This window comes from Apis cerana, linkage group LG2, assembly GCF_029169275.1.
Source record: "Apis cerana isolate GH-2021 linkage group LG2, AcerK_1.0, whole genome shotgun sequence".
Lineage (NCBI taxonomy): Eukaryota > Metazoa > Arthropoda > Insecta > Hymenoptera > Apidae > Apis > Apis cerana.
In genome coordinates, this window is record NC_083853.1 from 6,107,774 (window position 1) to 6,121,106 (window position 13,333).

Below are 13,333 nucleotides of genomic sequence, written 5' to 3' on the forward strand. Positions count from 1 at the left end.
TGGATATTAATATTATCGTTAGCACAAGCAAAAGTTGTTTGTTGTAAAACTTTAAATTGAAATAAAATCAGGAGAAAGTAATGAGAAATAGAAATATAGATTCGTATATTTTGAATAAAAAATGGATATCTATTAAATCTAATTAATTTAAATTTTAATTCATTAAATTTCAATTTAAAATTTCCAATCAAAGCCGATAATATGACGATTATCTTTAATCTTGTTTCGTGATGATATTGTTCAGACGTTTAATCGATAATCTTTATTACAATTCATATAATAATTGCATATTATTAATGTTTAAATCTAATTAATTTAAATGATTATTAATTTATAACACTTTTCTTTTTTTATTAAATTCTATGAACCGTACTTTGTACAATAATTGTTTCCAACTTACTTTCTGCTTTTATTTTTATTTTTCCAATAATCCTTTATCTGATTATATCATTATTATATCATTATTTATTCTGGAAATTTCGTTGGATACTCAAATTTCTATACTGCCTGTCTAATAATTTCAGTGAAATCAGAACCTCTCTTTATCGACCTCGTCCTCGAGCATGAAGTGACATCGATAGTAAATATTGATTACTAAAAAGTATCTCATTAAAGATATTCGATAAATATATAACGCGAGATAACAAAATTGTTACATCGTTTATGACAATAAACAATATAATAAATCAATAGAGATTAAAACTTAATATACAAGTACTCAAAAGTACACAAAGTATTCAAAAAGAACTATTTTTCCTAATAATCGATGAACAAAACAAACATCCGTTTTATATTTCAATTTTTATCTAAACACACACACAAAAAAATAAATAACATATAAAAAATCTGGCTCCATTATATTACATCTCGTTCCTTCGTTATAAATAATTTCCATCATCATTATACAACTTCAAAATTAGCTTGTCGAATGTAAGAAAAGCCTCGACGACAATCCACAATCCTTCTATGCATCTTTAGAATTAATAAGAATTAAAATTCTCCTCGATTTAATTTTAAAATCAAATATCGAATTAACACCTCCATCGATAAACGATGAGACAAAACACCTTTTACAAGCCGAGTGCACAAGCCGGGATCAAAAAATCGTACGGCACACCCCGTACACGAAAAGACACGATCGAGGATTGGTTGAGAAAAGAAGTGGAAGAAGTGGAAGCAAATAAGGGATGTAGTAGTATTAGGAAGCGGCGAGCACGAGGAGGGGGAGGACAATGGCGAGATGTTGGCACGTCACGTCAAGGGCTAAAAGTCCGCGAAACAATATCCAACCACCATCCCTCCTCCCCCACCCGGACTCTACATCTCTCTTCCCCTTTTCGGCCGCTTCTTCTGTTCCGTATTAGTTATCGTTTATCAGGCCGGCCAGACAAAACGCGCCGCCGGGAATTGGGTGAGCCATCTGTTGCCAGACATGATCGATAAAAGTCCGCCAAGTGCTATCAGTGCTAAACTGCTATTTCGACGAGCTGCCGCACGTTTCACCCCCTCCTCCCCACCCCCCATAACCTTCTCCTCCTTCGAACAAAACGGGCCAAACACCAGTGTGTCTCTTTCGTTCTTTTCTTCCCGATTTCTTCTCTCTTCCTCTCTCTCTCTCCTTCCCCCCCGCGCAACATCTGTACGGAACCAGAAACCGATCGAGGAAGTGTATACGCAATAAATTGAATCCGGCCCCTGCAAATTGCTCGTTACGCCCTCGCCCCCTCCCCTCCCCCCACGCTCGATTAGGCTTTTTGCGGAGAGAGGATTCTCGATAAAGGATAGAGAATGGAGTCGCAGTTTTTTTTTCTTCCACGTGGGTTATGCCCACGTTTCGATTACGCTCCCGAGGAGATTTTTGAAGGAGGGTTGGATACGTTTTTCGAGCAGGAGGATTATTTTGTTGGGATTAATTTGATTGGGATTGGATTGTAATTTTTTTCGATATGGGTTTATCTTAATTCTTAATTATTCGAGAAGATATTTTTGTTTAAATTTAACTGCTTATTTAACAGCGGTCCAATCAATCGAACGAATCAATTTGTAAATTCTTTCGTTCTCAATTTGTGCCTCCGTTATGTGGAAACGTTGAACGAAAAAAAGAAAGTACTGGATCGTTTTTATTTCGTAATTTCCGGTGAATTACTTGAGGGATATAATAATTTTAGAGAACAATATCGAAATAGTAGGGGCGGGAGGAAACTTCCCATTTCGCCTTTTCCAATTTCTGGTGTGTCAATTTTGCAACACATGGCCCTTGCGTTATCGCGATAGAAGATTGCACTTTTTTCTTCTATTCTCCTTTTTTTTTCGGACAATTCCTCCGGGATAACTTGATCAAATTGTTCCCTCGTCCGTGATAAGCCCATTGAAAAATCATTTTACTCGAAAGAGAGCAATAACGAGTCTAAATAATTTATTTGTTATTGATATATATCTTTTTTTAATTAACAAGTAAATTTGTGTGACAATTTTTTTGAATAACAAACTTAGGTTGAATAATTTATTTATTTTTTCATTTTTTATCATCTCGTGTTTCTACGTGTTTTTCATATATTCAGATTTTATAATATAAAAAATTCCCAGCAAAAATAACATTCTAATTTTAGTATCCGTTCTAACGAGACTCTGTGTACTCTGTTGACGTTTTATTCGCTTGATTCAGTAAAAATATTAGAAATCATATTTTATTAAATATTTATAAGTATTTTTATTATTATCAGCGAAGGAAACAACATGAAACGATCATCGGTAAAATAAATTATATTTTTCTACAAAATTTCTACAAAATTATTTTTATTCGTTCCACACACTTTTGCATTTACAAAAAAAAAAAAAACAACTTATTATTACTCCTTCTCGTAATAAATTTTATCCAATGTTACATCAAAAATGGAATTAAATTCAACGTCCAATTTAAATTAAATCCAAAGTTTCTTCATTTCAGGATTAATCTCTGAGGAAGGGGGGGAGGGAGGGAGAGTTTGTCCACGTGTTGTCGTGGAAAAATTTTCGAAGGAACGGAATCGTAAAGAAATTTTAATATAACAAGTTGCACGGTTTTGCCGTCGGGGATAGAGAATATAAAAAAAACTGAAGTATTTTTATGAAACCGCAGCACAAATTTAATATCGCCTGTAAGCAGTTGCACGGGAGATGCCCGGCAGAGATTAGTGTGAGAGTAGTGTACATGTCGATACATGTATAAATTGAATCCACTATAGGAATTCCTCGTCAAAGAGTGGAATTCTTGCTTCCTCTTTTTCCGCCAATACCGCCTTCTATGTACTGTGACGTCGAGCGTGAAAATGCTCCACTCCACCACCCCATTCCAGTTTCTATCAGGGAGTTATGCATGCGGTAAAAAAAAAAAAAAAAGAAGAAAAAGAGAAGAAAAAAGGAAAAAAAAAGAGTGACGTCTGATGTCAGTTAAATTGTCCTTCTAACTATCCGGGGAATTGGTAACGTGACGTTCTATCGTATGGTTAGTCTTGCGCGAATAAAAATTCGAAGATGTTTCTCGCGTTGTTAGATAAAGAATTCTTTCTATATAAAAAGAAACTTGAAAGTCAGTTACGTAAGTAATTTGTTAAGAATTGTTATATTTGATGATTAAGAGATAATAAATACGTGGTCTGACTATGTAACGACTCGTACTACTAGCTTCGAATCAAATAATTAGAATCTTTCGAGTAAGAAAATATCACGTTAAAATAATGCAACTGGAACTGTAAATATAACAATATACCACAATTTTCATCTGTTTTGTTTCTTTATACGTAAAAAACGATCGATGACGGTCTCTTTAAAAAAACTCTTCTTTATTAATCTAACGTGAAATAATTTCTCTCTGTTTAGACATGGATCTGCCGAAACACTCGAAGAAATTCATAAGAGGGGAGGATGACACGAACGAGGCGATCAGCGATCGAGATCACAGACTGAATCACGTGTATCAAGGTTCTTTACGGGAAACAGGTTCGACTTTGGAGCCATTCTTCGACGGCGACGACGTGTCTTCGTCCACGTCCTCGAACGACATTCTACCACCCGCCTCTTGCATCCTTTTGATAGCATTTTCCCAATTTTTCGCTTTCACGTAAAGAACATTATTAAAAAAAAGAAAAAAGAACACGCGTGATTAACGAAGAAAAAAAAAAAAGAGAAGGACGAAGAAATCATATATTTTTATTTCAACGACGACGACCATCGATTTTTTTTTCCCCCGTGTGTTTTACGCATTCTGTGCTGCGTTATACCGCGAAACAATATGATTTTGGAACGATTACGTTTAACGAGGTGTTTGCGTCTCATCGTTGCATTTGTTCGATCACTCCATCGATGATACTCTACAGGATCTAGCCGATAAATTAGAATCGAAATGGAATTATTTGCAGAGTTTATTCGGTAAGTAAAGATTACTAAACGATTATTTTATTAGTTATATTTATTTTGGATATTTGAAGTTAAAGAATAAGGAAAAATATTCGTATCGTTTCTTTCAAAGGATTTATTTTACGAACATGTTACAAAATAAAATTGATCGACGAGAATTACATACGAAAATGTTATTCGACGTACAGTCGACAAAGTTTGTTACACACCATTCTACTATACAAATTTATACAAATTTTGATATTTCATTTTGGATCGATTAACTTTTTCTACAACTTTTCGCAATACATTTGTCTATAGTTTGAAAATAAATAAATAACGCGTAAACGTAAAAAGGGTTTAGCTGAATTAGAGCAATTTTATACGAAACTTCGTGATCTGCACTGTTGAATGACTGATAAAAGTATCGTAAGCCTTATCGGTATACTTTTTAACTAAAAATTCGAGAATTCATTAAACTGGACCAAAATACTAATATATCTAATATATCTAAACGAAAAATTTCTTCGAACGATTACTTAGATCCTCTGATTCTTCAAAAATCGATATTCTATTTATCATTTAAAAAAAAAAATGTACAATATATACAAGTGAGAACCAACAATTAAACGTCCACATTTTATATCGCGAAATTCGCAAATATCAAATCTATATTACTTATCATCAAATTTTTAATTATCATATTTCGAGATTTAAACATTAACTTCACTTGTAAAAGCTCGAATCGAACAACAAATTATACAAATTATATTTCATCTTATTTGTTAAAATTTTGAAAATTTATTCGTTTCTTTAATTCACTCGCGAATAAGAGAAAGTTTAAAAAATTGATTTTTAACCAGAAATATTTCGGGATCGTTTTAGAAGGCGATAAATTTAAATTCGTTTTCTCGGTGTGTTGGGCATTTTTATCTTCCCAATTAGGAAGACACGTCTCGTTAGAGCAATTTCGCCATCCACCTGTTACTCTGTAATCTACTTGACCTATGTGTAAGTCCACACTTTAATGTAGCACCACTCGTGCGATCTTTCAACAAAAGAACCAGACCAGAGAAGTATTTTAAAGTGGTTTTAAAAATACGCGCCAATGTGTCAGGTAGTTAAATACGGTAAATGACTATAAAAACCGAAGCGGTTGAAGGGAAGAAAAACATATATATATATACTCTTGGCCTATTAAATGATCGTTTTTTAACGGTTGAAATTCAAGAAGGGATCATAAAAATTTAGAGATTCTAATTTAAAAAAATTATATTACAATCAACTATAATAAATTTCGAATTTTTAAACTTCGATACTTCGATAATCTTTTTTGTTTTTACTAAAATTATCCTCTAAATAATATATCGTTATATAAAATTTCTCGGGAAATGATACCAGAATTTCGTATAAATTTTTAATTTGTCTAAAACATAATAGGATACACGTAAAGCCAACAATCCTCTTTTGTAATCTACTAAAATAATTTCCCTTTGTAATCATTTCACATTATCCCCTATAATTTAATATTGTTTCGTTACACACGGAATTTTAGATAGAATACCTCGATTATTATTTCATTCTTTGACAACTACACACAGAATGACCAATTATCCTTACTTTCTCTTTTCGAGAAAAACAGATAATTAAAATACCAAAAAAAAAAAAAACTCCCAAATTTTATTTCGTAATTTTATTTTTATTTGTTGATTAATCCTATCGTCATTTAACCTATTCATTTCTTAATTTTTATCAACAATTGTAATAATACCGGGATTCTTCGATGCAAGCAGAAAATTTAACCCCTTCCTATTCTAAATAACGTCACGAAAAAAAAAGAAACGAGCGAGCGAGCGAGCGAAAAGTGGTTAAAAATTGAAACGAAATTGAATCCTTCTCGCTCGGCATCGTCCACAAATTGAGCACGCCTATCGGATAACGAGAATGCCCCGCAAAAAAAAAAAAAGAGTCCCCAACAACCCCGCCCCTCTACGATTCATCGAATTTCATTCGATCCACACCGATCATCTCGAAAGCAAATCGAGCAAAAAATCTCCGCGACTTTAGACCTTTCCCCCTTTTGTTTATTTACTCGAGGAGGAAATGGAGGCATCCACCCCTCCATCCTCCAATAAACTCCGTCCACGGAGGTGGTGTGCATTATCGCGTCTGGTCCTGCGACGAACGTGAAATTAATATTCTAAATATCGGAGAAACGTAGTTTACGAACATCTCTCGTCACGTCGAACAGCTCGCTCCACCGTGTGATTGTTCATTCGTAGGCTTAACGAGATATCTCGTTAGCGGCGCATGTTCGTGTCCCTCTCTACTCGACGAAACGGCCCGTCGAATTGTCCTATCTGTTCCAGTGATAGAATTATTAAATCCCGTGTTTTCTCTCTTTTTGTCCTTTAGCGGTGTCCAACGGACGTCTTCCTTTCTTCTGTCCTTTTTTCAATGGGGGGAGAAATATGCGCGTCTCTTTTCAACGCGAGTTCAGTGTTTCTCAAGGTAACGCGTGTGGAATAAAAGGGATGAATTTTGGAGAATAATGTATTTATTTCTCAAGACAGTGATACCGATCTCTGGTATATTTAAAAATCGTTATGGGAAGGGGAGAGTTAAAGTTTTTAAGATGTTGTATACAAAAAGAGGGATTTTGATAAGATACATTCTCAAAGAATGATTCACGGCAGAGGGATAATAAAAATTTTTGAAGGCTCAGATTGAAAAGATTTGAAAATTATAATGCTAAGGAAAGATTCCAGTTTTCCAAAAACGGAGGAAGAATCAAAGAGTGATGAAAAGTCATTTAAGAGAAATAAAAATCTTGCGATAAATGCAAAAAAAAAAGATTGAGAAACACTGATACGGAGGAAAAGGAGGAGTAAGAGATGTCTCGTTGAAAGTGGACGTGGTATTATTATAATCGTTGACAAGGATATCAGGCAACCGAGATAAATAAACGTGAAATTTAGTTACGTACCTCGTGTGAATTTAATTTGATTAAAACGAATCGACGAAATGTATTTATAAATGATATGGAGGATGGTTGGATAATTTGTTGTTCGATGACTTTTGATAATTCTCACTTCGTCGACAACTCATTGAACGATAATTTACAATTGAGAAGATTGTTTAAAAAAAGTTACATAGACTTGAAAAAAAAAGAAAAGGAAGATTTGAAAAATGATAAAGGAATCCATTGTTTTACGATAATTTAATTTGATTAATTCTTCTTTTCTTTCTTTTTTTAATTAGTAGCTTAATAATCGTTAAAAAAATTTACACAGAGATTTCATGCGTCAATTTTTTACTAATGAATCCAATTAAAATTACGAACGGTATTATTCACACGTTTCATTAGAACAATGAAAAAAAGTGAATGGAAATTTCATCGTTGATGTAGGTATCATCGAGAGGAAAAAAATGTGAATTCCATTATTTCGTTATTTCCTTTTTTCTTTTCTTTTTTATTTTTATATATATATATATATTTTTTTTTTCGATGGAGAACAAGAAATAAATTGGCAATTATCAGCAATATTTATGCGAATCCAATACATATCCCTAATCAATTACAACGTAGTGATAATTAATTTGACATTTTTAAGCAACGATTAGGAGTACACAAGTCTGAAGATATAAGTTAGATTTGTAATAAATGCGAAACAAAAAAAAATTGTACAGATGACCTGAATTTATGGTAATCGTTACACGAATTACAAAATTAAATTGACAAATTATTTAATTAATAAAGTAATTTAAAGTTACTGTAGGAAATTTAGTTAACGAGCAAAGAAAAATACATCTTTTAATATTCGAATTAAAGTTTTCTCAGTTTTATATCAAATTATATATTTCATACTTATTCTTTCTATTTAAACTTTTAATGAGTTCAAAAATGGAAAAAAGTTCTTTTGTTAACAGCAGAAACAATTAGATCGATCAATTTCTTTATTAATTTTGATATATAATGGTATATAATACCGTTATTTTAATATTTATTTTATTTTAGAGACAAACATACTATCCAAAATTGTAAATCAAATCTTTACCACGAATTGAACCGAAGCAATTTTCCTAGCTTTTTTCTTTTTGGAAAAATGGCAAAAATTTAAATTCATATCCCAATTGAAAATCTCAATGGAAAACGTATAATTTAAAAAAAGTTATATATAAAGTTAAACTCTAATAGGAAGAGATCAACATTCAAATTTTTAATATTATCTCATAAAAGTTTTCAAAATTCGCAGATGAAATAATACAAATTAAATCCTTGAAATATCTATCAATGTGAATCAAGAGGTATATAAAAAAAAACCACGCATAATCAAAAATTTTCTTCTGTCACGAACTGGACAAGAATAATTCCAAACCAACAAAAGATCATATTTTATTCTATCTAAAAAAACGTTATAAAAATTATCTGTGTAACGATAGCGATAAATGCACTGCCACAACAGTAAAAGTATAGTCGATCCATTCAGCGTGCAGCGTGCAGCGTTTTAGCTCCCATTTTTCCATCTCTCGCGAGTAAAAAAAAAAAAAAGAGTGAGACGAAGAAAAAAAAGAAAGCAAAAAGGGGAAAAAAGAGAAGAAAGAAAAAAAAAAAGTCCAAAAAAGAAGAGAGTCGCGCGATCAAGCACAAAATCATTAATTAAAAGTCGTCGTAGAAGCGTGAAAACGAAGTTGTATCCTGTGCTTTCGATACTGTTATATCGGTGTGCATGCAGTGAACGCCACGTTGTTCGTATGATGAGCTTCCACCAGTATGTAGTGTAAAGTAAAAGAAATAAAGTAAAATTAAAAAAACAAAAAAAAAAAAAAACGAAAAACGAGGTAAAAGATAAAGTGAAAAAATTATACCGAGCTGTAACTCTGTAAGAAACGTAACTTCCCCTGAACCCCTTTGCTTTTGCAATCGACAAAAATAAGAGGAGAGGAATATGTATCGTCGAGCATTTATTATGGCGAGTCGTTTATTATGGATGAACGTTTGCAGCGTGTGTGCATGTATGCGCATCTTAAACGGGTATGTAACGTTAGGAGATATACGTACGTATGATTTTTACTTATGAATGAAGCGAGCAAGATTCGATATATACGTGTAATTTGTTATCTTCTTTTAAATTTTAAATTGCGTTATATATTTAATGCGTACAAAAGATAAATTAATTTTTTTATTGAAAGATATTGCAGTTTCTCGTGCATATACTTTACCATAAGATTAAATTAATCTTTATGAAGATTTCTATTTGACGCATAAGAAATCAATTGTTAATTTTACGAATATGCGATATTCGTTTCAAGTGTGAAATGGAATTAAAAGAAAGTAAAAACTGATGCTCGCTTCGCTTGAAAGAACGTGCCAAAACGTATGAATTTAGGGTAAAAATACCGTGTTCCGTGAATTCGATCAATCTGATTTTTATTCCTCGCCTTTTTTTATTTTGTTATTAACGCGCGTCGTGAATATTTTTTACGATTATTTTTATATCAGTATTCAATCAATACAAGATGTTAATAATGTTTTCGATAAAGATATCATCTTGTTAATAATCGAAAGATCTTTTATAGAAATTTTATTTAATTAGGAAGAAATAAGATATAATGAACGCTAGCTTTAATTTCTCTTTAACTTATTCGACGGAACGAATTTCTTTGTTTCATGAGAAAATAATCTCTGCTCCTGACTTCCAATTTAATAATTAAACTAGAAGTACTTTTGAAAGAAAAAGTGTGAATTGTGCAAAAAAAGAGAAAAAGAGAAATTAAAAAATTCAAGAAAGTTTAATTCATATAATTGTTAATTGAATTTTTAGAAGAATTAAAGTATTTGAGAATTTATGATCGAGCGAATTTTTGAAAAATTAAAAATATTATTTCGAAATTAAAAATTTCAAAGTTTCAAGTACGAATATTAAATTTAAAATCCCCTTTAAAAAATTTACAAATGCAACAATTCAAGATTTAATCAGAAATAACATTAGAATTAAAAAACAAGAGAAATCGTTCCGAATATCAAGTTATTCAATTATAATGATAATTTGAAAGCTATTTCTAAAACCAAATTGCGAATATGCAAAATGAGTGAAGTACGAATGAATGGATGGATCGTTAATAGAAAGAAAGAATTAAATGCGACATTTAATATCAGTGGATATGAGAATTCATTTATGTGTAGATTGTGTAAAATATGGAATATAATGAAACGATATTATTAAAGTTATTGAATTGTTGACTGTAGGTGTTTACGACGGTTACATGATAAATATATATATATATATATACATAACTATATAATAGATTGTAAGATATAAATAAAAAAAAATGAAATCAAATTACAGTAAAATCGGCCTTCCACGTTACGATAAAACAAAATTCATAGATTTTACGTTTAAAAAAGAAATTCTATCGACTCTCTTCTTCGAATAATAATAATGCAAAATGAAGAAAGACCGGTAGAATTTTCTAATAATAATTTAGCGTAACAGATATTCCGTTAATGGATCATTAGATAATTTATTTGATATTAGAATTAAATATTGCTATTATTCTATCATGTTACATAATTTGTTAACATCGCGAATCGTTTTAAAATTGTAACTTTCAATTTTTCAATTTGCAAAATTATAAAAAGAATTACAGGTGTAAGTGAAATGAAGTGTATATTTATGCAAGACAAAAAAGCAATCGGTATAAAAGCGTGTTGTAAAATATATCACGATATTATTTAATTGATAGTGCATTGGTTATGAAAAGATGATGTAAATACTTTTGTTCCATGAATTGTTCTGTTTTCTCACTACTAAAAAATTCAGATCCTTTAACGAATATATCATTAAAAGTGAAATCGCAATGAATTATCATCTTTAAAGAAAAATGTACCGAATTTAATAGTGTAAGCTAAAGAGTACGTGGATGAAAGCTAATGACGAAGGAGAAAAATTGTTTAAGAAAATAGAAAATTCATATCGAACACATATCGAAGGCATCCACGTTGTATTTTCCTTGCATATCAAGAAAATATCTTTCGGAATTTCCTTGAATTTCAAGCGATTTCAAAACGAGATCCTCAGGACTATCAGCATCTGAATTTTTATAGTATTGTAAATATTTCATTAGGTATCTGAGGATGGCCTTAACATTTATGCATATTGCAATTTCATCAAACGTGAGTGAATAAAATATTAATATACATATTTTAATACACGACATTATTAATTCAAAAATTTATATTCGAATATTTTACAAAAATTCGAAAAAATTGGAAAAGCGGAACACCTATCCCGTCTTTAGATACCCAATGAAAAAAATTTAGAAAAATGGACAACAACATCGCAGAGAATTCCTCTTTCCATTTCTATCACTCGATCAATTTCATTTATAAGAAACGATCTATCCAAACACGATTTTCTATGCTTAATCACTTAACGAACGCGAAATTAGTGTTAGTATCCATTATCATCAATTTGCGATGGTTAGTACTCATCTATGTGCCGATTTGATAATAAAAAAAAGAAACCAGAATAAAAAGAGAGAGAATAAAAAAATAAATATGTATATGATTGGTTAGCCTTTGGGAAGGATTCCAAAAAATTATATCCTTCTATAAATGGTCTGACCTTAATATATTTTGCACTATACATACATACATACATACGTACGTACGTACATAATGTTATTTAAAAAGGAAAGAAATAAAAAATGAGCGGACAGAAACATTTCTCCTATTGTGAATACGATCATCTTTCCCTTCGAATATTTAAGGGCGCATCGCATATTGTACAATAATCACGCGCATACGTATGTAATAAGTTAATATAATGTATGCATATATATATATATATAGTATAACATATGAATATAATTAACGATATGCATACCTGCGTCAATGTAATTAAATAATGTAATAACGTGATCCCAGTGATGGATACTTGTACTAAGCCTACCATAATGAATTATCGCACTGCTGGTACCAAAGGAGATAAATATATAAATATAAATATAAATATAAATATAAATATAAATACAAATATAAATATATATATATAAATATAAATATAAATATATATATATATATGAAACTGAATAAAGAAACGATTAATGTATAATTTTGTCCATCATTTTCAATCCTGTCAATTTACACGATGATGGTTATTGATTTAATATTAATTATTGATTTTTTTAACGATTAGTTGAAAAATATTGAATATGAAAATATTTCGTGATGTGTATAAAATAATTTCTTAATTTTATGAATATAGAACCAAGAAACGAAATTCTATACTTTACCTAAATTTTGAACCTATTATTTTAACGATTTTTCCTTTCTCTCAATTTCAGATCAAGAATCCGCCTTAATCAACGTAATATTTCATTTTACAAAAATCCATCAAACGTTTCCACCATCCAAGAGCAGATTCATTACACTCCTCGCATTTACGAGCCTACCTTTTTTCATTAAAAAAAAAAGGATGAGCAAAAAGAAGAAAAAAATATATATATATATACACATATTTCTGCATCGTTCGTCCCATAGGATAGATGCTCGGAGTCTGCGCGATGTTTCGCGTTGAAAAAAATAGGCGGCACATTCGAAGCATTGATACTCGTTGACCCTGAACAAAATCATCCAACTTGGATGCCCTTCGCTTGCCAGGCACAAAGGGCGCAGCAAAGGGCGAGCTTTTCCATTTATATCGTTCAAAGAGACATCGGGCAACGTCCGTTATTCGTATATCAAATGGAATGTATCGTGTTTAGCCCCTCTCCCCCCCGCAACCATGTCATGAAAATGACTGATGGCAGAACACCGAAATCCTGTTTCACGGCCCGGTTTTCGGATCTAACGAGATGAAACCGTTGAAAGTCGGTGTCTTCGAAACGGAAAGGCTTCTCTCTCTCTCTCTCTCTCTCTGTGCGATTCATGCATGGACAAATTGCCCCCTTTTTT

The 13,333-nt window shown here is 31.5% G+C and overlaps 1 protein-coding gene across 1 annotated transcript in view; it reads left to right on the forward strand.

Moving 5' to 3' along the window:
• The window catches only part of LOC107996648 (lachesin-like), a 52,421-nt gene extending 43,216 nt beyond the window's left edge, over window positions 1-9,205 (forward strand). The window contains exon 8 of the mRNA XM_028666231.2: window positions 3,859-9,205. Within this exon, the coding sequence (XP_028522032.2) occupies window positions 3,859-4,103 (245 nt within the window). The 3' untranslated portion in view covers window positions 4,104-9,205. The remainder of the gene's footprint in view (window positions 1-3,858) is intronic.
• The last annotated feature ends 4,128 nt before the right edge of the window (window positions 9,206-13,333 follow it).